At 32.0% G+C, this 23,358-nt stretch overlaps 1 protein-coding gene across 2 annotated transcripts; it reads left to right on the plus strand.

Moving 5' to 3' along the window:
* The first annotated feature begins 1,816 nt into the window (after positions 1 to 1,816).
* On the plus strand, positions 1,817 to 18,698 carry LOC111702032 (uncharacterized). Of its 2 annotated transcripts, XM_023473554.1 has the most exons (13): positions 1,817 to 1,907; positions 3,050 to 3,129; positions 3,426 to 3,483; positions 5,821 to 5,859; positions 6,020 to 6,027; positions 8,059 to 8,156; positions 9,305 to 9,372; positions 11,854 to 11,929; positions 13,229 to 13,289; positions 14,882 to 14,952; positions 15,570 to 15,646; positions 15,816 to 15,905; positions 17,034 to 18,698. In XM_023473554.1, the coding sequence occupies exons 1-13, from the start codon at positions 1,835 to 1,837 to the stop codon at positions 17,105 to 17,107; spliced, it is 873 nt and encodes a 290-aa protein (XP_023329322.1). In that variant the 5' UTR covers positions 1,817 to 1,834; the 3' UTR covers positions 17,108 to 18,698. The 2 variants fall into 2 exon arrangements, with proteins under 2 accessions (XP_023329322.1, XP_023329321.1); XM_023473553.1 differs by lacking the exon at positions 6,020 to 6,027 and having other exon boundaries at positions 5,821 to 5,867.
* The last annotated feature ends 4,660 nt before the right edge of the window (positions 18,699 to 23,358 follow it).

The raw sequence follows: 23,358 nt of genomic DNA on the forward strand, positions 1-23,358 counted from the left end.
CTTTGAACCAGCTAGAGCAAGCTGTACAGTACACATACAGACCATTGAAGGCAACCCGAGACAGTACGCTAGATGTTTGATACCCTTCTAATGAAGTTTATGTGGTCCTATATCCACGATTTAAAATATGTCACAAAGGTTTCAATTTCTCACTATACAAATAATCTTCATTTACACAAAAGAGAGCAAAACTTATTCTTTTATGATTAAATATAAAAAGTCGTATCAAATATCATGGTTTTCTCTTTTTATTTTCATCATGCTCTGGTGGAGTGAAGTAGCAATTTCGGCGAAATGTTGGTGTAACATCGACATTAGATATTTTCTTGTGCGATATTTTGAAAAGATTTTACAGAAAACTACAAGATTCTATATACACTACACACAGATAATATATATTTGTTAAAAACTCTAGAGTTTCCATGTTCTCGTAAAAGTAAATTCAATAACATCAACACAAATTGGAAACTCTAGAAAGTTCACCATCTTCACTGTTTAGAGTTTAATCTACTCTTTTATCTGTTAAAACATAGCTTTACACCTACACACAAGCTCTTCAAACATTTTCGTTTTTTTTTCTGCAAAAATAGAATAATCTTTATCTTTATCTCTAATAAATGTAATAATAGCAATGCATTCATGATGTTTTGTAACCTAGAAGAATTCATGAAAAAGAAAATATTTTAAAATTCAAATATATCTCTGAATTACCGGTTTAAATACGTTGCAGATGTTTTGTAATGATATATGATTCTTGAACCCACTTCTTCTCTTCTCTTCTCCATTCTCCGACCCTTAGCGCAGTCCAGGACCCGGAGCAAGGAAGATAATTCAGGAATTTCCGTATCTTTGTTTACAAAACAAGTGTACTGCAATTTCTTGAAAAAATACAAACAAAACTCAGCCTGGTTACCGTTGGGGTTGTTTACATTCCCCCCAGAAACTATAATATATGTGAAGCTTTCCAATTATTTTAGCTTTCTATGTTTCCCAAATTCACCTTTACCGTTCCTTTCAATTCTGTTGGGTTCCTTGCTTTTCATCTACAGGTATTTTTTGAACAAATTATATTCCATTTTTTGGGTCTTTCCTTTTCTTTTTGCTCTTTTCCGTTTCTTTCCCGTTCATAACCATTTCTGCTCATACTTTCCTTTCCATTTCCTTTCCCGTTTTCTCTCCGTACTTTCTGTTCCATTCTTTTGAGCTCCTTTTACAGGTATTTTCCATTTCCTTTAAAGTATACACATTTTCGGAACACATAATAAAATAAAATTACAATATTCTAAAGCTAAAGAATCACTGGAATTTTAAACTTAACAATTTGATTTGATATCGTGTTCCTTGTTTAAGGAAGATAAAGAATTCCCATATCATAAAATATCCCCCGGGTTTGAATACAGAATTGCGAAATTATGAAAATTTATGTCGGAACAGTGCGGAATAATAGAAACTCCAAGACAGTGCAGGAGAAGAGAATAAAATGAAAACCAGCAACAAGATAACATCCTTCTAAAACCAGATACAGGAACTCTAAAGGAACAATACACGTAATTTTAAATGTTCGATTCATAACAATGCTCTTTGAGCAATGATTGAGTTATTTCTCTTTTTGTTTCTTAAAATTGTATTAGTTCGTTGAGAAAGAAGCATTTGACACTTTTCCGGATACAAAAGCAGCTTTATTTTTTTCATTGTTGCTCAGATGAACGTGAAAGAACCATTGTAAATCCATTTAAAAACCTTTTGGGCCCCCATGTATTAACCCTTTATGCTCTATAATACTATTCTAAAGAATTAAAGATAAAACTCGAGGATTTCCAGATAAAATTAAATAATGTTTGGTGGATGGATGCTGCTGGTATGGTTTACACTTCAAATTCAAACTTTTAATTCTCTAACTATTACAGGTTAGTTGTACAACAACGGTTAACTTAACTTTTAAAAGAATTATTTAATGATTTTTTAAATTTACACTGTACTGTATACTACCGGGGGTATTTTTCATTAAATCATGTTAACAACATTAAATTAACATACTGTGAATATTTTTATTTCTAATTTATTTATTTTAATTTTCAGGATACTTTCACATTCTTTTTTATAGTAATTACATAGAATTAGACTGAAAAATGTATTAAAGTACGCTAGACATTTTATTAGTAGGTTAAAATGACACTGAACTAGAAAGACATCTTATTTGTAGATTATTAAGGGGAAGAAAAATGTTTTAAAAAGTATTTTTAATTTTTTTAGCATACAATACTACAATACATGACTGTAACTCCATTTTCTAGGACTTTTGAAATATGTTAATTTAAGACCAGAATCTAAATTAATCAGTTAAAAATTGATAATTTTGAATCAATTAAACGTAATTTAAAGTACTTTAACAATTAAATAAAAATAACAAACACTGGTTTATACCACCGCTAAACCTTTACCTAAAGAGAGACTAGATTTTATAGTTCATGGACATGACATTTCATTTACAGGACAAATAAAATTTCAAATACGGGACATTTCATAGACAGGACGGTAAATTTCATGGACAGAACAATAAAGACAATTTCATAGACAAAACATTTCATAGACAGAACATTTCAGAGATAGAGCATTTCATAGACAGAACATTTCATAGACAGAACATTTCATAGACAGAACATTTCATGGACAGAACATTTCATAGACAGAACATTTCATATACATGACATTTCAAAACAGGACATTTCATAGACAGGACATTTCATACACAGGACATTTCATAGACAGAGCATTTTATAGACAGAAAATGTCTATAGACAGAACATTTCAAAACAGGACATTTTATAGACAGGACATTTTATATACAGAACATTTCATAGACAGGACCTTTAAGGGACATGACATTTTATATACATGACACTCCATAGACAAGACAATTTAGAGATAGAGATAAGTTTGCGCTAGCAAAATATTTCCAAATTTTAAATAAAACTTTTAATCTGTCCTATAAACACATTAAATTAGTGGACAGTCTCTTTTTATATGATTGAACTGAATATATTTCTAGGTTTGGAATTTCCCAATGATATAACCCTGGGACAGTCTGTAACTATGATTTGCAGATTTACTGTCAGACCAAATCAAAAGGTATTAAATCTAGTTATTATGGTTTATATTTAAAAATAAGAATAAACCTTGTTTACAGCTTTATACTTGCAAAATTATCATTAAAAATTTTAGCAATTCGTAAAAATGCCATTGAAAAGAGTTGTGTGACCTACGTTTGTCTTGTGCAGAGAGATGAGGGGGAGGGGGGGGGGAGGTCTTGGACCCTTTTTCCGCCTATATTTATCATAGATTTAGACCCCCTCTGCTAGAACCGCAAAGAGTCATTCAAAATCGGGTTTTTTTTTCAGCGAGTCACTGTATTTTTGTACTTTTAGTTAGATAGTGTGAAGTGGTATAAAGATGCACAGGAGTTCTACAGACTTCATCCTTCAGGCACATTTACTCAAATATGTACTGCAGTGTACACCAATAATGTACGGTACGAAGCCGGAGATTAAAGAAAGAAAAAAAAATTGCTAGAACTAAACAGTGAAAATGAATATGCATACAAAATGTTAAAGAAAGTGTTCGCAAAATTGAAAGGAATTTTAATTGGGGGAGACACCTAGCGGCCAAAAAATCGTCCTCAAAAGTACATCGTAAATGAAAAAATTAAAAAGATTATGCTTTTTAAACTACATAGGAACGCCCCGAGTTAAATTCGACAATATTATCTTTCAATATCTTAAGGATTATTAATTTAATAATCTACAGTCTGCGTAAAATAATGCTCCTCTGTAAATGTGTATGTATGGGTCCTATTTTATTTATTTATCTATGGTCCTACGCTCTTCGGTATGAGTTGTTTTAAACTTTTTTCTCCTTATATACGCAACTCACGCACCAGAGAAGTAAAATTAGAGTGATCTATATCGAATTCAATTCGGAATAATCCTATACCCTTTATAATTTTTCACGAAATCACCCTTTAGTCAACAATTCCAAAAAGTTTCCGGTGTCAGGAAAGAAGACTGGGATTGAAAAGAATGATCGGAAAAGAAGAAAAAAAAGAAAATGAATAAATTAGAAAATGCCAAATTGAAGTTAGGTCTCATTACGGGGAGTAAAAAAGAAAAAGAAAAGCCTGAAAAGGGAAAAGAAGAAAATCGCAAAAAGAAGCAGAAGAAAGATGAAGAAAGATGGAAAAAAAAGAAGAAAGAAGATGAAAAAAGACAAGAAAAGGGATGGATCTTGGGGAAAATGAAAATGAAAATGAGACCCAAGAATATATAAGAATTAGTAACAAAGAGAAAATGAAAGAAAGTGAAGAAGAGGAATTTGGAATAGTAGGGATGTTTAGAAGCATACAGAATGCAGAAGGGGGGGGGGAGGAGGATGCTAATGTTTAGAAGCATACAGCATGCAGAAGGGGGGGAGGAGGATGCTAAAGTTTAGAAGCATACAGCATGCAGAAGGGGGGGAGGAGGATGCTAAAGTTTAGAAGCATACAGCATGCAGAAGGGGGGGAGGAGGATGCTAATGTTTAGAAGCATACAGCATGCAGAAGGGGGGGAGGAGGATGCTAATGTTTAGAAGCATACAGCATGCAGAAGGGGGGGAGGAGGATGCTAATGTTTAGAAGCATACAGCATGCAGAAGGGGGGGAGGAGGATGCTAATGTTTAGAAGCATACAGCATGCAGAAGGGGGGGGGGAGGGGGGGGGTGGAGGATGCTAATGTTTAGAATATTTTTACATTAAAAAAGAGTAAATTTACACTGGAGAAACATTTTCAATTTAAACCAAATATTCTGCTGACATGAGACAGGCTGAGGGGGAGAAAAGAATTTAATTACTTCCAACATTAATTTAGGAAGACAAACCATACTTTACAAATAACATTTTTCTAATCTAACAGCTTCTAATATCATGTTGGATAGAATTTAACCGATTTGGAAACTTAAAATAAATAGATTATTTGTTAAGATTAAAAGTTTTATTTGACCCCCGACCCCGCCCACATTGTCAGAAATAATTCCTAGCATAATATTCGTAAAATAAAAAAAAACATTTTTAAATAGCGAACATTTTGTCCGAAATAAGTAACAGCAGGTTAGGGATATAAAATTTTGTTCATAATTTCTTTTAACAATGCACCTGCAAAATTGTAAAAGAGAAATGTATGCAAAATCTGTGCAAATTGCAGCATTATGGGTTTCTGCAGTAAATATGCAGAGAAACTATTTATTTATCTTGCAAATTCCAACACGAAAAAGTTTCCTGGTAGAGCTTTAAAATTCCATAAAATCTTATTCACAACAAATTGTTTTAACAAAGAGGGTTTTGTTGGGGGGGGGGGGGGCCATTTACTTCATACGTTTCTGCAAAGTATCAATATTTTGTAGAAATATATTAGGAACTATGTTATTTCTTGTACTCATTCCTTTTCAACGTTTTTAAGATTGTTTTTAAAATATCTTCAAATTTAAGATAAATTTTATTTTTATTTCCCTAAATTAGAAAATGTCGTAAATGTTCAGTTATTTAAAAAGAAAAATTCAAATATGAATTTATCAAATATGATAAATTCTAAACTGCAATAATGCAATGAATTATCAAACTCCTTTTTAGCTTTTCGTCTTTCAACCTTTAAACTAAGAATCGTGGTGTAGGTATAAGTTTATTCTATATTATAAAAAAAAAGTTCAAAGGGTCATTTAATTAGAAAGAAACAATTATGGATTCTTGAATCATATTTCCACAAAAAACAGTGTATAATGTGTGAAACTAGGCCCAGCTTTGGAACGAAAAAAATATTTCAACCTGCCTGGTGTTAAGGTAAACAAATCAACTATATTTCAACCTGCCTGGTGTTAAGGTAAACAAATCAACTATATTTCAGCCTGCCAAGTGTTAAGGTAAACAAATCAACTATATTTCAGCCTGCCTGGTGTTAAGGTAAACAAATCAACTATATTTCAACCTGCCTGGTGTTAAGGTAAACAAATCAACTATATTTCAGCCTGCCAAGTGTTAAGGTAAACAAATCAACTATATTTCAGCCTGCCTGGTGTTAAGGTAAACAAATCAACTATATTTCAGCCTGCCTGGTGTTAAGGTAAACAAATTAACTATATTTCAGACTGCCTGGTGTTAAGGTAAACAAATTAATATTTCAACCTGCCTGGTTTTAAGGTAAACAAAGTTTTTATTCCGATCTTTTGTTGGTTTACAGAGATTGCTTCTTGTTCCTCTATTTATATCTCAACCTTTAAATATGACCTTAAAGCTAAAAATCAGCTTGAATTATTTCACTCCTGATAAAATATTTAATTTAGATATTGTACAATGCAAGATTCGTAAATAAAAAAAGAAATACAGTTTTTAATATTCTTAATATTTTATTGTATTTCAGAGCTGTTATGTTTATGTATTCTTAATATTTTATTGTATTTCAGAGCTGATATTTTTAAATATTTCTAATACTTTATTGCATTTCAGAGCTGATATTTTTATATATTCTTAATACTTAATTGTATTTCAGAGCTGATGTTTTTCTGTATTTTCAGTTGCTTCTCTTAAATTGCCCAGTAGTTTCCAATCTTAAAACATATTTACAATTTCGAAACTCAGAATTTTTAGTTTCCAATTTTTAGCGCTCAGAATTTCTTAGTTTCCAAAAATAATGCTCGGAATTTCTAGTTTCCGAATATAATGCTCAAAATTCCTTTTTTTCCAGTTTCCAAATATAAGGTTAGAAATTTCAAGTTTCCGAATATAACGCTTGATATTTCTAGCTTTTGAATATAACGCAATAAATTTCTAGTTTCTGATTATATTGCTAGAAATTTCTAGTGTTCAAACATAAGGCTAGAAGTCTCTAGTTTTTGAATATATAATGCTCAAAATTTCCATCTTCTGAATATAATGCTCGAAATTAATTGTTTCCGAATATAATGCTCAAAATTTCTTTTTTTTTAAGATGAAATGCTCAAAATTTCTAGTGTTCTAATATATTGCTCGACATTTCTAGTTTCTCGAATATTACCCTCTAAATTTCTACTTCTCGAACATAGCGATCCAAGTTTCTATTTTCCGAATATAATGCTCAAAATTTCCAGTTTCCGAATATAGTGCTCAAAATTTCCAGTTTCCGAATATAATGCTCAAAATTTCCAGTTTCCGAACATAGTGCTCAAAATTTCCAGTTTCCGAATAAAATGCTCAAAATTTCCAGTTTCCGAATATAATGCTCAAAATTTCCAGTTTCCGAATATAATGCTCAAAATTTCCAGTTTCCGAATATAATGCTCAAAATTTCCAGTTTCCAAATATAATGCTCAAAATTTCCAGTTTCCGAATATAATGCTCAAAATTTCCAGTTTCCGAATATAATGCTCAAAATTTCCAGTTTCCGAACATAGTGCTCAAAATTTCCAGTTTCCAAATAAAATGCTCAAAATTTCCAGTTTCCGAACATAGTGCTCAAAATTTCCAGTTTCCGAATAAAAGGCTCAAAATTTCCAGTTTCCGAATATAATGCTCAAAATTTCCAGTTTCCAAATATAATGCTCAAAATTTCTAGTTACTACTATAAAACGTTCCAAATTTCTAGTTTTCAACTAAAAAGCTAATATTTTCTGATTTTCGTATATAATTCTCAGACATTCTAGTTTTCGTAAACAATGCTCTAAATTTCCAGTTCCAAATGTAAACCATGAAACGAAAAGATGAAACAAGATTGGATTACTTTTATTAACCTTTATTTCTAATCCCTTTAAAGCCCTTTTATTTGATGATTTAGAATTTAAGTTTGAAACATAAATTTTCTTATATTTTATTTTCAAAAACTTTTAATTAAATTATAAAAATTAATAAAGTGGTTTTAAAAGATTTTTTCAAATTTTGAAAAAAATTGACACTTTCTTTGATGAATATTATCAAAATCAATATTATTCTTCTTATTATGTAGAAGCCCAATATCTATGTTAAAAAAACGATTTGATTTGTTAATTATTTGATCCTATAGATTGATAACAGTTCTACGGAGTTTATTCTAAATCCTGGTAGTGGGGAGCATAGGATGGCTTTACATCATACTGGCATAGCATCAACAGGGACATATAGGTATATAGAGTTCATACAGTACACACAGTACATACAGTGTATACAGTACACACAGTACATACAGTGCATACAGTACACAATAAGTACACACAGTTCATATAGTGCATACAGTGTATATAATTACATACAGTATATACAGTACATACAGTACATAAAGTACATTCACTGCATACAGTACATAAAGTATTTACAGTACTTACAGTACATACAGTACGTACAGTACATACAGTACATACAGTACATACAGTGCATACAGTAAATACAGTACATACAGTGCATGCAGTATATACAGTACATACAGTACAAACAGTATATACAGAACATACAGTTAATACATTACATACAGTACATATCATACATATATGACATACTGTACATACAGTACATACAGTACATGCATTACATACAGTACATACAGTACATACAGTACATACAGTAAAATACAGTACATTCAGTAAAATACAGTACATTCAGTACATACAGTACATACATTAAAAAATACAGTACATACAGTACATACAGTGCATGCATTACATACAGTACATACAGTACATACAGTACATGCAATACATACAGTAAATACTTTACATTTAGTTCCTACAGTACATTTAGTACATATGATACATTTAGTACATATGATACATTTAGTACATACAGTTTTACAGCACAACATATAGGACACACATTCAGTAAATACAATACATTTAATACATACAGTTTTACAACACAAGATATAGGACATACATTGAGTTAAAACAGTACATTTAGTACATACAGTTTACAGCACAACAAATAGGACATACATTCAGTGAATACAATACATTTAGTACATACAGTTTTACAGCACAACATATAGGACATACATTCAGTTAATACAGTACACAATGTACATACAGTTTTGAAGCACAACATATAGGACATACATTCAGTAAATACAATACATTTAAGCACAACATATAGGACATACATTCAGTAAATACAATACATTTAGTACATACAGTTTTACAGCACAACATATAGGACATACATTCAGAAAATACAGTACACAGTGTGCATACAGTTTTACAGCACAACATAAGGACATACATTCAGTAAATACAGTACGTACACAATGTACATATCAATTGATCCATGATTTACTTTGGTAGATGTCAGATAACTGAAGCACAAGCTCCTTTCCACACAGAACAGATAGACAAGGACCTTAATGTTATCAGTAAGTGATTTTTTGAATTATTTTTGTATTAATGATGCTCAGCTCTGAGAGGCTTAGCTTAAATGGACCGTTAGTGTAACTTTAAACGACCCTCCATGCAAAGACGGCAAATCCCGATTTAGAACTGTGCCCTTGAAACCTTTAACTGATCAAAAATGTGGGAGATATTATCAGTTTTCTAGGTTTAAAAGTGTTAAATTTGTAGTTAAAATGTCTATAGCCATGTGTTTGAAAAGATATAGGGGTTAGGCAATCAGAGTTTGTGGCAAAAACTCAATTCCTTTGTAAAAACTTAAAATTTACAAAGTACAATTTACAAATAACATGGATACAAGAAATGAAGAGGACGAAACACTTTCATAATTTTATGGAGAACACTTTATCTTTATCATTTTTATTTATCATTTATTTCAAATTTATCATTGCTTTTATTCACCTACGTTTCTCAGAGATTTTGGAAAACATTATTTAATCATATTCCATGATGCTTCTTCGGATTTAATTCCACTTAAAATAAGATTAAAGATTTTACTAAATTTGAAAATTCCAAATTAAAAAGTTTAAGTTTCTCCTTTTCAGTTCTGGTGAGTTGTGAGTAGGAAATTGTAAATAAAGAATTGAAGTAAGTCTGGGAGAAAATAATTGTTTAGTAGAAAATGGGAGTCCGACAATCTGACATTTGGTAAATCCTTCCAATTCCATCCTTCTAGCTCTGTACAAATATATTATATATAATATATAATATATATACCTAGACTATATTTTTATATGCTAATGCAGGCTATTCAGTATATTTTCTTCAAGATTCATGTAAATAGAATGAAAGGAACTTTATTATATCTTATTAATGGGACAGTATCTGATTCTTTGGTATTTCCTTTTCAAAGAATGGTATGGCTTAATTTCAGGGAGGCTGGATCTTAGCCACCTGTCCGTGTATTATCCTGAGTGTAGAATAGTTTACTGATAAAGGATATTAAGAGATTATAGCCTATTCATGCAGTACAAATATCAAATATGCATTGAATGCAGAACGCTTTCTGAGTACATGTGTATGTATCTTGAATTTAACTCAGTTTTCTCAGAACCGTTCATTAACGATAATATATTGCTAAGACTATAATAGTACTTCTTCCTGTAAAATATAATCCTGCACACAGTAAAGGAGTAGTGGATTTTGATAGTTACATTGACAGCAAATCATCCATGAAAATATTTTCAGAAATCACCCCCTGGCCCCTAGTACTGCAATATGCAGATTAACCTTTGGAAGTTAAGTACATGACCTGTACAATTAGTAAAGGATTAGCCTACATCATCACTCTATATACTATAACCTCGTTGCTTATTTTTCAAAAACTTGTATAAAATTTCTAATTTTTCGAGTAAATATTTTTTTCTATAATTTATTTTAAGAATAATATTCACAAAAGCATTTCGTTCCATTTTATCCAGTAGCAAGTTTTTAGCTAAAATATTATGTTAAAATATTTAAGAAACTCGATTTAAGTATCTATCTTGTCTCTTTGTTGCAATATGGAAGGATTTGGTTAAGTTTGTCGTAATACTGTTCAAATTCCATAAATGAGTATTATGTATAATAAAGTTTTACAAGATATTCTCATACAGGCATTTCAGTTCATGGCTGCAAAATCTTATTTCAGAACCAACATTTCAGTTCAGAGCATATAATGACTTATTTTAGGACCAACATTTCAGTTCAGAGATATAATGACTTATTTTAGAACCAACATTTCAGTTCAGAGCATATAATGACTTATTTTAGGACAAAAATTTCAGTTCAGAGCATAAAATGACTTATTTTAGGACCAACATTTCACTTCAGAGCATATAATGACTTATTTTAGGACAAACATTTCAGTTCAGAGCATAAAATGACTTAGTTTAGAACCAACATTTCAGTTCAGAGCATATATTGACTTATTTTAGGACCAAAATTTCAGTTCAGAGCATATACTGACTTATTTTAGGACCAACATTTCAGTTCAGAGCATATAATGACTTATTTTAGGACCAACATGTCAATTCAGAGGATATAATGACTTATTTTAGAACCAACACTTCAGTTCAGAGCATATAATGATTTAGTTTAGGACCAACATTTCAGTTCAGAGCATATAATGACTTATTTTAGGACCACTATTTAACTCCAGAACATGAAATTAACCAACATTTTAGTCCGGATAATATTATAAAGACTTTTTGAGGACCAGAGGCCGAATTTAAAGAATTTGAGCCGTGGCTTAAATTTAAGATGCGGCTCAAATATGGTTGGTTGCACTTAAAATTGTATTCAAGGTTTCAAGATTTAAGTCGACGCTCTATTGAAATCGTTTTTTGGCGGATTTTAGATGCGACTCGGATTCATAAAATTCGGACTCTGTATAAATCGTATAGAGCAATAGTTAGTAAAAGACCAACATTTTCAATCTCTGTATTTTATTAATTTTCTTCTGTTAGTTCGTCCTGAGGAAGGAAGTCCTATTATGATTGCTAAACCTACAGTTGGAACAATTGGACAGGAAATCAATCTCAGGTAAGACGAGCTTTTCGGGCTGGAAACCTGGTGCATGAGGAGCATGAGTCTTGGAGTCATGAGTTTCAAACAACTTAAGTTATAAAGTCCTTTAGTCCATATTATAAATCACCCACTACAACTACATTCCTTTAAGTAATAACTAGAACAATTGATTCGGAGTCTTGTAGAGTCCTTGGAGGTTATGAAATCCATGAAAGTCCTTGGAGTCCAATTTCTGGAGTGGAGTCTTTCGATATTGGAGTCCTGTAGATTCCTTGGACTCAAGTATTCCGTAAAGTCCTTGTATTATGTGGTCCTAAAAGTCCTTTGATTATGGAGTCATATAAAGTCCTTGGATTCTGGAGCTCAATAGATGCATAGACCCCTGGCAATCAGGAATTAAAAAAAATAACTGGATTCAGGATTCCCAGTATAGAGTCCTAAAAAGTACTTGTATTCTGGAGTCCTATAGAGTTCTAAAAAGTACTTGTGTTCATGAGTCCTATAGATTTCTAAAGAGTACTTGGATTCTGGAGTCCTATTGAGTCCTAAAAGTACTTGTATTCTAGAGTCCTATAGAGTCATAAAGAGTACTTGTGTTAAGGAATCCTATAAAGTCTATAGATTGTACTTGGATTCTGGAGTCCAATAAAATCCTAAAGGGTCCTTGTATTTTGGAGTCCAAAAAGCCATACAAAGTACTAGAATTCTGGAGTCCTATAGAATCCTTAAAAGTCCTTGGATTATAGAGTCCTATAGAATCCTAAAAAGCCCTTGGATTCTGGAGTCCTATAGAATCCTAAAGAGTCCTTGGATTCTGGAGTCCAATAGAATCCTAAACAGCCCTTGGATTCTGGAGCCCTATAGAATCCTAAAAAGCCCATGGATTCTGGAGTCCTATAAAGCCCTAAAAAGTACTTGGATTCAGGAGTCCTATAAAGCTCTAAAAAGTCCTTGGATTCAGGAGTTCTATAAAGCTCTAAAAAGTACTTGGATTCAGGAATCCTATAAAGCCCTAAAAATTACTTGGATTCAGGAGTCCTATAAAGCCCTAAATAGTCCTTGGATTCAGGAGTCCTATAAAGCCCTAAAAAGTCCTTGGTTTCAGGAGTCCTATAAAGCCATAAAAAGTCCTTGGATTCAGGATTCCTATAGAGTCGTGAGAGCTGAGTCTTGAATATAAATAAAATAAGTTTTACTTGAAACTCGAGTTTTCTAAATGATTTCCGGAAACAAATTTTACTATAATTTCTTTTCAAAATTTCATGGAAGGTTTTAAAGTAAGAAGTTTATAATTTAATATTAAATTTATTTTAGATGTTCTTCGGATAGAAGTAAACCAGCAGCTCAGCTTTCTTTTTTTATTAATGGAGAAAGGGTAAATTTATTCTGTAAAAAAATATTTTTCAATTTCTACTTTACCTGAAGATTCTGAAACTATTAATTATAAACATTTTCAAGATTTCTCTAAAAATAATGATTTTCTTCGCAGTTTAGCTTCTGCACAAGATAATTAATTATTTTACCCCCTAATCAATTAATTATATTTTATTTTTCTCCTTCCACTAATTACTTTATATAATATTTCTCTTTTCTAAAATTAAATCCAGCAAGGATAACGAACACAGGTTTAACCAGAGATAAGAGAGTTACAGAGATCGATTATCGGCTAAAATATGCGATATTTTCCATTGCATTGTGTACAACTGGAGTACACATCTATCTGCTGAGCCCGAAATTTAAAAGAGTATCATTGAAATAATTCCCGGGTTTCCTTTTTGGGGTCTTACCATTTGTTTAGATTTTGATTTAAGAGATTCGAAAAAAAATTAAAAACATAAACAAACTAAATAAAATAATATTGATTTTCATAAAACTGCTTGACCCCATTTTTGAAACCCGGGTTTTAAAACTGGTTTTCAGAACAATACCCTGTCTTAAGTTTTGGGCTCTAAGGGTACAAACAAGATACAAAAACTCCAAAAATAACTGAACATTCATTTTATGTTTTATGTTATGTTTTATAAAAAATTGTCACAGTTAACCCCTGAAGGGAGATTATATACCTCAAGTGGTGGTTAGATGGGAGTGTGGTACATGTGGTAGATACATATCATGTCGTGCCGGTACGAATAAAGGCCTACTTAGCCCAGCCCAAGAGCCGATTTGCAGTCTTTATAATTCAGTCTGTGCAATAGCCTAAGGAGAATAGTATTTGTTATAGTGCAAAGAGGAAAATACGTTTATTTAAATTTTTACAGTGACGTAATAGGAGAACATAGAAACTAGTTTTATTGTAAACTTTCAGCAGTTAGGACACTCTTGTATTGCGAATCTCGATCAAGTATTTATGCAGACAGATTAATTTGATTGCTCTTTGATATCCCGTGGTTAAAGTCATACCATGCATGGTTAATTTTAATTGAAAGTTTAAGCATTGATCATAAAATTTAAAAGTGCCCTTACTTAATATCGAGATAAAGCGCAAAGATTAACAATATCCAGACATAAGTTCCAATCTCAGGCCCTTTAACCAGTCTCCGTAATCCGTAGATCTAGTACTCCGTGGTGAAGATCTATTCGTAGTAAAGATGAACCAAAGATTCATGAACCAAAGATTTACAATGAAGTTGAATTAACTATTGTTCATAAATTTAGTGATGCAAATCTGTGATGTATTGTATGTAAATAGATAGATGTTTGAAATAGTAACTTTATCCTTTATTTCTCGTTGCAAAATTTCTTAAGACTTACAGTTCGCAATTTCATTTTATTGAACAAATATTTATTTATTTAAGTAAAATCATATTTCCATCATGAAATAAGAGTATTATTGTTCCAATTTTGCGGGCAGTCCATATAACGCTATGCATTAAATAGGTTCCTGAGGAGCGGGCAGTCCATATAAAGCTATGCATTAAATAGGTTCCTGAGGACCGGGCAGTCCATATAAAGCTTTGCATTAAATAGGTTCCTGAGGATAGAATGAGTAGGGAGGAGATTATAACCGAGGATGACGGGAAACTGGAATCCTCATTTAGGAAAACAAAGCATACATTTTTAAAGAACAATTTTTCTCTTTTTCTGATCCAACCAGCTTTCAGGAACCTTTAAATTTTCTCCCATGAACTCTAAATGCTTTAAAGCAGATTTCTAAAAAAATGGTTGTTTTTAAATATTATTGTTGACGGTTCAACAAAGAACTCTACAGTCCTCGTCGTATAAACTAACACAATAAAGACGACTTTTAATTTCAAGTTTTAATTTTTACCAAGCGTAAAAACAGCATGGATACACATATAACATGTAAACAAAGTCAATTAACAGCTTCTCTCTGAAATTTGAAAAAATCTTGATAGAAAACAAAGCTAAAATAAAAAGTCGTCTTCACCGTATTGACATAAACGCCGACCACTGTATGTGAATTAAACTTTTCTCTGGAATATTGTTTACAAAAATGGACCGGTTTAATTTTGAGCCTTATTAGCTGAACCTATGTATTATGTGATTATTTACTCGTTAAACTTTTTGCGGAAAAACCTCAATCATTTAACTTATGAAATCTTTTTTAATCAAACAGACCCAATGCATGTTATGCATACATTTGATCCTTGAATCATTAATTGGATCCTAGAACTGTATTCTTTTAATCCCTAAGGAGTATGAGTTTCATCATCCAGGATTCTCACTATGTTAGAAATGGGATTATTGAAGTTAAATGCAATGCAAAGATAGGTATGTATTTGGTACAAAAATTAAGACATTTTTGGGAGCATACTTTTGAAGGCCTAAATTTTCATATTTGTCACTGAAATTCAATTTAATTATTAATTTTATAAATTGACTGAAATAAAAATCTAAAATTAGAAAAAATCTATTTCTTTAAATCGTTTCCCCTTTGAAGGTGAAGCGTACTGGAAATCAGCAACAGCTAGCATCCAACTTCAGGGTAGACCCTCATACATGTTGGAGAGTAGGAGTAGTGCTAACTCAGGTATACTCAATACTCAGACCCTCATATATGCTGGAGAGTAGGAGTAGTGCTAACTCACGTATACTCAATACGCAGACCCTCATATATGCTGGAGAGTAGGAGTAGTGCTAACTCACGTATACTCAATACTCAGACCCTCATATATGCTGGAGAGTAGGAGTAGTGCTAACTCAGGTATACTAACTCAGACCCTCATATATGCTGGAGAGTAGGAGTAGTGCTAACTCAGGTATACTCAATACTCAGACCCTAATATATGCTGGAGAGTAGGAGTAGTGTTAACTCAGATATACTCAATACTCAGAGCCTCATATATGCTGGAGAGTAGGAGTAGTGCTAACTCGGGTATTCTCAATACTCACAGCCTCATATATGCTGGAGAGTAGGAGTAGTGTTAACTCAGGTATACTCCAATTCTATACTCAGACCCTCATATATGCTGAAGAGTAGAAGTTGTGCTAAATCAGGTATTCTCCAATTCTATACTCAGACCCTCATACATGCTGAAGAGTAGGAGTTGTGTTAACTCAGGTATTCTCCAATTCTATACTCAGACCCTCATATATGCTGAAGAGTAGGAGTTGTGTTAACTCAGGTATTCTCCAATTCTATACCTAGACCTTCATATATGCTGAAGAGTAGGAGTTGTGTTCAGTCCATTTACTACGACAAAACTATAAAAGTAGGGAGATCACGTTTTGATATTATATTTTTGCATCAGCCATCAAAATAGACACTTTTACTGCACAAGAAGATGTCCAAAAACACTAAGTATTCACAAATTATCTAAATGAAAATGGTCGATCTGTTGAACCCGAGCCCGAAACTTTTAAAAGCCCGGATGATTAAAAGCTTAGCCAATCAAGATTCAAAACTCATTGAAATAGAAAATAATTAAATATTTATTGACAATTTAATGATATGAATTCAAAGTGTTTGTTGTGGATAAGCTACGCATTAGTAGCTGCTGAAGAAACCAATAATGCTGCTTAATCGTTATTAAATAATGAAAAAGAGTAATATTGAATAGTAATAAAAACAGATTTTTTATTAAACAATGCAGCAGAGTAAAACCCAGGAAAAATTAGTGTTTTTGATGAATAACTTTTTAAAATATCTATTTTTCAGGAATTTCTTTGTTGAGCAAGGCTGTGCTTTTTCTGTACTTGAGCCCTCATAAAACCGGTTTACTCTGCTTCTAAGTATTAAACTACAAATGTAAATGTGTAACGTAGAAAACTTTATGAGATGAATGTAACTAAATGAAAGTTTTAATTATCAGATCTTATGTCACATCCTCCTCCCGTCAACTTCTCTTTTATATAATTCAAAGCTCTGCAGTATACAAATATGTGTGCATATATACGTATATGAGTTCAGAATATATTTTATAAAGATTTTTATAAGTTTAATTAAATGTAAAAAGAATCTCTAACCATGCTGTTTCACTGTTCTATCTAAGACCAAAGACCTATGACAAAGACTTATTTAACATCTACTATTGACATCCAAAACCTGTCTTATTAAAACCTAACTTTAAATACAGGCAATAAGACTATATTAATACAACCAAATAAATAATGAAAAAAAAATATAGAATCTTAAATAGTTTAAGTTAAAACCAAATGCCTAATAATCCAGAACTACTTTCTGATAATATGACACAAACCAAAGACTTTTCTACTATTATTAAAAGATCCGCTTATGATACCAATCATCTAACAGCGACCGATTATATACTCAACAGCCAGCTATAAATGACCGATTTTATACTCAACAGCCATCTATAAATGACCGATTTTATACTCAACAGCCATCTATAAATGACCGATTTTATACTCAACAGGCATCTATAAATGACCGATTTTATACTCAAAAGCCATCTATAAATGACCGATTTTATACTCAACAGCCATCTATAAATGACCGATTTTATACTCAAAAGCCATCTATAAATGACCGATTTTATACTCAACAGCCATCTATAAATGACCGATTTTATACTCAACAGCCATCTATAAATGACCGATTTTATACTCAACAGCCATCTATAAATGACCGATTTTATACTCAAAAGCCATCTATAAATGACCGATTTTATACTCAAAAGCCATCTATAAATGACAGATTTTATACTCAACAGCCAGCTATAATGGCCCAGTTTATATTAAACAAAGATCTTTGATATACACACAAGATCTATCAATTTCTAAAAAAACTTTAATTACAATGAAACCCATAAAATTATGGAATAGAAAGACGATAGCTATGATCTAGCTGAAGCAGGTTATAAACATGAAACTCAGCAATTGTGTTGTTCACCTAAAGAAGTTGATTTCCACTACTGGTAAAACTATTCGCATTATAACACCATCAAATACACATAAGATTGCTTCAATGTTGTCGACCTATTCCACAGTTTTTATAGATCTCACTGGATACCAACCACAAATTATTTAAATATTTTCCAAAGGACTTTTAAGAATATACAAACCAACCCAAATTAGATTTAAGGAAAACATATCGATTGCGGCGAATAAGATAACTATTATGTTACCAGGCACCAACTGAATACTAAGACAGATATACCAGGAACCATGATTTTTTTTTACACAATAGTGTAGTGCAGTTTTTGGGAGAAATTTGCATAATTTAAGTACTGTACACTTTTAGTATTTAAATTTCTTCCAGAAATTGCATTTTAGAGGATTCCTAATGTATTTCTTGTTTTAATGTCTGTACTGTACAGAACTGTGTACAGTGTACTTGGTTACAGAAGACAATAAAGGAATTAAGTCTTTGCCACAAACTCAAATTTTCTAATCGCTATATTTTAGCAACCTGATAGTGAAAACCTTTGATATATTCTACTGTTTAAAATATCAAAGGTCTAATTCAAAGAATTAGGATTTTAAATTTAGAAATTGTTGCGAGTTTTCAATTCCTTTTCAGATAACCATCAGCCACCATCATTCTCTATATGTATGTATAACCCTGTGTAAAACCCGAAGAATGTTTAATAAATGATAATGCAAAGTTTAGAGTTTCTTAAAACTTTTTTATCGTTGCTGATATTTTTTTTGGTCCAGAGACCTTGGGTCAGTCAATATAATCATTAAATTTTAGACTCTGTAGACCTCCGTGTGCGGAGCACGGAGGTTATGAAGTTTTGACCTCTATAAAAAGGTTGCTCATTCCAAATTCATAACTTTTTTGCCTTTTGAGATATCGACCTTATTTTAACTAGGTGATGAAGAAGGCTTTATTTGGTTGTTCAGAAAATAATTGATACAATTAATTTTAGTGGTTGATATTTTCCAATAAAAAGCTTGATTCTCACAAAAATACGTCGTTTACTTTTTTTTAAATTCACACAAAATACTTTTATATGTTAAAATACGATGTTAGGTAATTTCCCAAAGGATTTTTCTCAAGTGGCAACTTCCCAAATGTGCCCTCAGCCTGATCTAACCTTTGGGAAGTTGCCGCTTGGGAAATTGCACTTTTGGGAAGTTGTCACTTAGGAAATTGTCACTTGGAAAGTCCCCCTAGGGAAAATGCCTTTGGGAAAGTACTTAACACCGAAAAAATGTTTAGAAGATATGCTCGGTTTTGTGAAGTAACTCCCCGGTTTTCAGTGACTTCTGCCAAATCGACGGAGATAAATAGATCGCTCAATTTAAAATAAGAATAAATAGGATTCTTTGATTATCATTTAATTCATAGATAAAGCTCCTTAATATGTTAGGATTAAGAATACACTTTTCAATTTTCGAGATTGAGACCTGATTGATTTAGTAGTTATGTCTAGGGCTGGGCACGTGACTTTTTTGAAATCGTTCCGTTCCGTTCTAGAACGAGGGCCTTCAGCTAAATCGATCCGTTCTCGTTCCTCTTTTTATCGTTCCGTTCTCGTTCCGTTCCGTCCCGTTCCGTATTCTTGATCGTTCCGTTCGATCTCGGGAAAGAACGATCGTTCCACCAGGAACGCGCCCAGCCCTAGTTATGTCAGTATTTGTGATTGTACTTTGGGGTTTTTAAATGTTTTCTGCAAAAACCGTGGAGTTAAATGCATAATTTGTCTCATACAAACACATTTTTAGACATTTTCTTTCAATTAAACATTAATTTTGATACTGTATGCTAAGTAATCTTTGCATTGTAAACGGCGGGACTAACTAGAGCAACCTGAGCAGCGCTGGGTACCCAAGGTAGATATAATTATATAACAAATAACTATTTAAATAAGGGTCACTTCAAATTTAGCTGACAGTCACATGGGAATTTAAACCTGTGACTGAACCCATAAAAATGTGATAAAATGTTTGCAAGAATTGTGAATTCATGGAGTATTGAGTTTTTATTTATTTTCAAAATAGAAATACAGCTAAGTTTTACACAGATGCACACACACACTTAGAATAAGAGATTTAAGAAAAGTACAGGGGGAGTAAACAAAAGTGATTTGCCATGTGTTACAAAACACTATATACATTTTCTTGCAGGCAGCAGGGTTTATGTTTTATGTTGAAAAAAAATAAAATAAAATGAGGGAAAAACAATATAATTTTGAAATATAGAAAAAATCCGTAGTTAAACCTTGTTTTTTCTTTCTGCGGAAATCGATCAAATTTTTTTACTCCATTCTTTTCTATTATCTTTTTAAATCTAAATATTTATTTTGTAGCAGAGATTAAAATATTACATTTGTATTGCAAGTTTACAACTTTCATAAATGGAAAAACTACATTATTATTAATACTGGTAGAACTGGTTATTTAGGGTAGATCATCCTACCTAAATCTACCCTGCGGGTAGATTAGCTAACACCGCTCTTAGTAAAACTGGCATTTCTGTTAATACCGGTATTAGCACAACTTATGAACGCGTAGGGTAGATGATCCTACCAACCAGGATTAGTTAAGGGTGCTATTAAGGGACTCTTGACCCGGCCTAGAGTCACAGAGATGTGTTGTTGCTAGCAGGGTTTTGCCTTACACAGTCTGCATTTGTACTGTACAGATTGCTCTATCTGATTTGTACTGTACAGATTGCTCTATCTGATTTTTACTGTACAGATTACTCTATCTGATTTGTACTGTACAGAGTGCTCTATCTGATTTGTACTGTACAGATTGCTCTATCTGATTTAAAGTCGGTTTGGTACTTGAAATGAACCGGAGTTTACACTAATCTAACAAAATTTTACAAATGTAGCAAAAAGGAATTTTTATTGGAACAGAGCTGAAAACTTTAGAATGGGATATCCTCAATCCCGATCGGTTAATTCATCTGGAGATTAATAAAATAGGAGAACAAGCATAATTTAATCTGGAGATTAAGAAAAAGACTGGATCAAGCATTAATCCCGATAGCCACCATTCAAAAGTTCCCAACTTACATTTGTTATAAAAGATGTAATTAGTAACATGAAATATTTGTAAGCATTAAATATGGCTTTGTTTTGATTTGATGCAGTAAAAACAAAGGAATTGAGTTTTTGCCACAAATGCCAATTTTATAATACCTAAATCTCCACAACCAGATAATGCATACCTTTCATATTTCAAACTTACATTGTTTGATTCACCAGAATTCTACGAGAGAAATTGGGATTTAAAAATCCGAGTTTGTGGCAAAAACTCAATTCCTTTATAGTGAATTTTTTGTTTTATCTATTTTATTTATCCATAGATTTCTAGGAAATTTTGGAAAAGAATAAAAAAAAAATTCAAATTGATTTCTTGAGATTTCTTTAACAAAAACTTAGCTTCGAAGATTTTTTTTCTACATATATAAACATATTTCTACATTTTGTCAACTTCTTTTTGATTTAATTTTTGCCCCAAACATTAGCCCAGCGAAAAACATTTATTATTGTGTAACTTAAAGCTTAACCCGTTTTTTTTTGTTTTGTCTCGAACTCTGTACTTAGGTCTTTATATTATGTATGATGTATAAGCAGCTAAGGAATTGTAAAATTTAAATTTTTTAAGGGGGAATACCATTCGTGGATAGTTGTGCAACTTTCGTTAACAAACTCGACAACCGTTAAATGTAACGACAGTTAACGAATACTTGGTACATCTGCTGTTACGACGTTAAAAATTAAAGATCACTAACGAATAACAATTCAATTGACGAAGGTAAAAAACTGTTTGCTGAGCCTGGCCGTTCCGTTAATTGATTTCACCACGTTTAATAAATTGATTGAAAAAGTTTTAACGTGTCCAGCCTTTCTCTCCGATTTGAAAAAGTTCTAATGTGTCCAGCCTTACTCTCCGATTTGAAATAGTTCTAACGTGTCCAGCCTTACTCTCCGCTTTGAAAAAGTTTTAACGTGTCCAGCCTTACTCTCCGATTTGAAATAGTTCTAACGTGTCCAGCCTTACTCTCCGATTTGAAATAGTTCTAACGTGTCCAGCCTTACTCTCCGCTTTGAAATAGTTCTAACGTGTCCAGCCTTACTCTCCGATTTGAAAAAGTTTGGGTGCATTGAGGCGGGAGGATTGCAGAGACTTCCCCCTATCTTGAAAATTTTACGTACTTAGTTTTTATTTATTACTCCATATGACTATACTGAGCTGAAAACTTTAAAATGGGACATCTTTAATCCTGATAGCTTAATCTGAATATCCAGTGCGGAAACTTTAATTTCATTATTAATCCTCTTTCGTTGGTATCACATTTTCTACTACTACTAAAGATACGTTTGATCACAAATACAGATAAGATGCTATATCGATTGAACTAATATCCGATTGAAGTAAAGTCAACTGTTCACAAGCCGGATGTTACAGCATTAAAACAAATATAAATTTCATCATGTTAGTATGAATTTACTAAAAAACATATTTCATCACGTTTGAAGACTAAAATCCTTTAGAGTGTTATTCTTAATAAACATTAATATAAATTTACGTTCGTTAATCGATCATTAGTTTATTTGATACGACACCACAAATGCGGGAAAAATAAAAACCGATTTTTGTTTCAAGAGCGCATCTCTAATCTCTAGAAATTAATCTAAAGACTAAATTAGTATGGAGATTAGTAAAAGGAGAGGATCAAGCATTGATCTCGATATCTCTCATTCTAAAGTTTTCAGCTCGGTACACTTATTGCTTTAATTTATTTAGGGTGTCTGGCGTTTCTCACTTGGAAGAGAACTGAAGTTCATTTGAAAAATTAATATTCCTTGAAAGAAATTCAAACTTAAACTCAGTATGCAGTTGCTAAAAAGAAATGATAAATATTTAGAGGAAAAGAGTTGTTGAAGAATCAGTGAATTGAATAGACATTAATCACTATATCATAACTCAAGGGCTCAAAGTGAACTGTAGACTGTATAGCACTGATTCAAACTTTGATGCAAGAGATCTTAGCTGGGAACTTTGTTGAATTCTCAATTCTGATTGTTTGATATCGATATTCTCAGTGGGCACTTTTCTAT

The sequence above is a fragment of the Eurytemora carolleeae genome, unplaced genomic scaffold (assembly GCF_000591075.1).
Source record: "Eurytemora carolleeae unplaced genomic scaffold, Eaff_2.0 scaffold458, whole genome shotgun sequence".
In the NCBI taxonomy this organism is placed as follows: Eukaryota; Metazoa; Arthropoda; class Copepoda; order Calanoida; family Temoridae; genus Eurytemora; species Eurytemora carolleeae.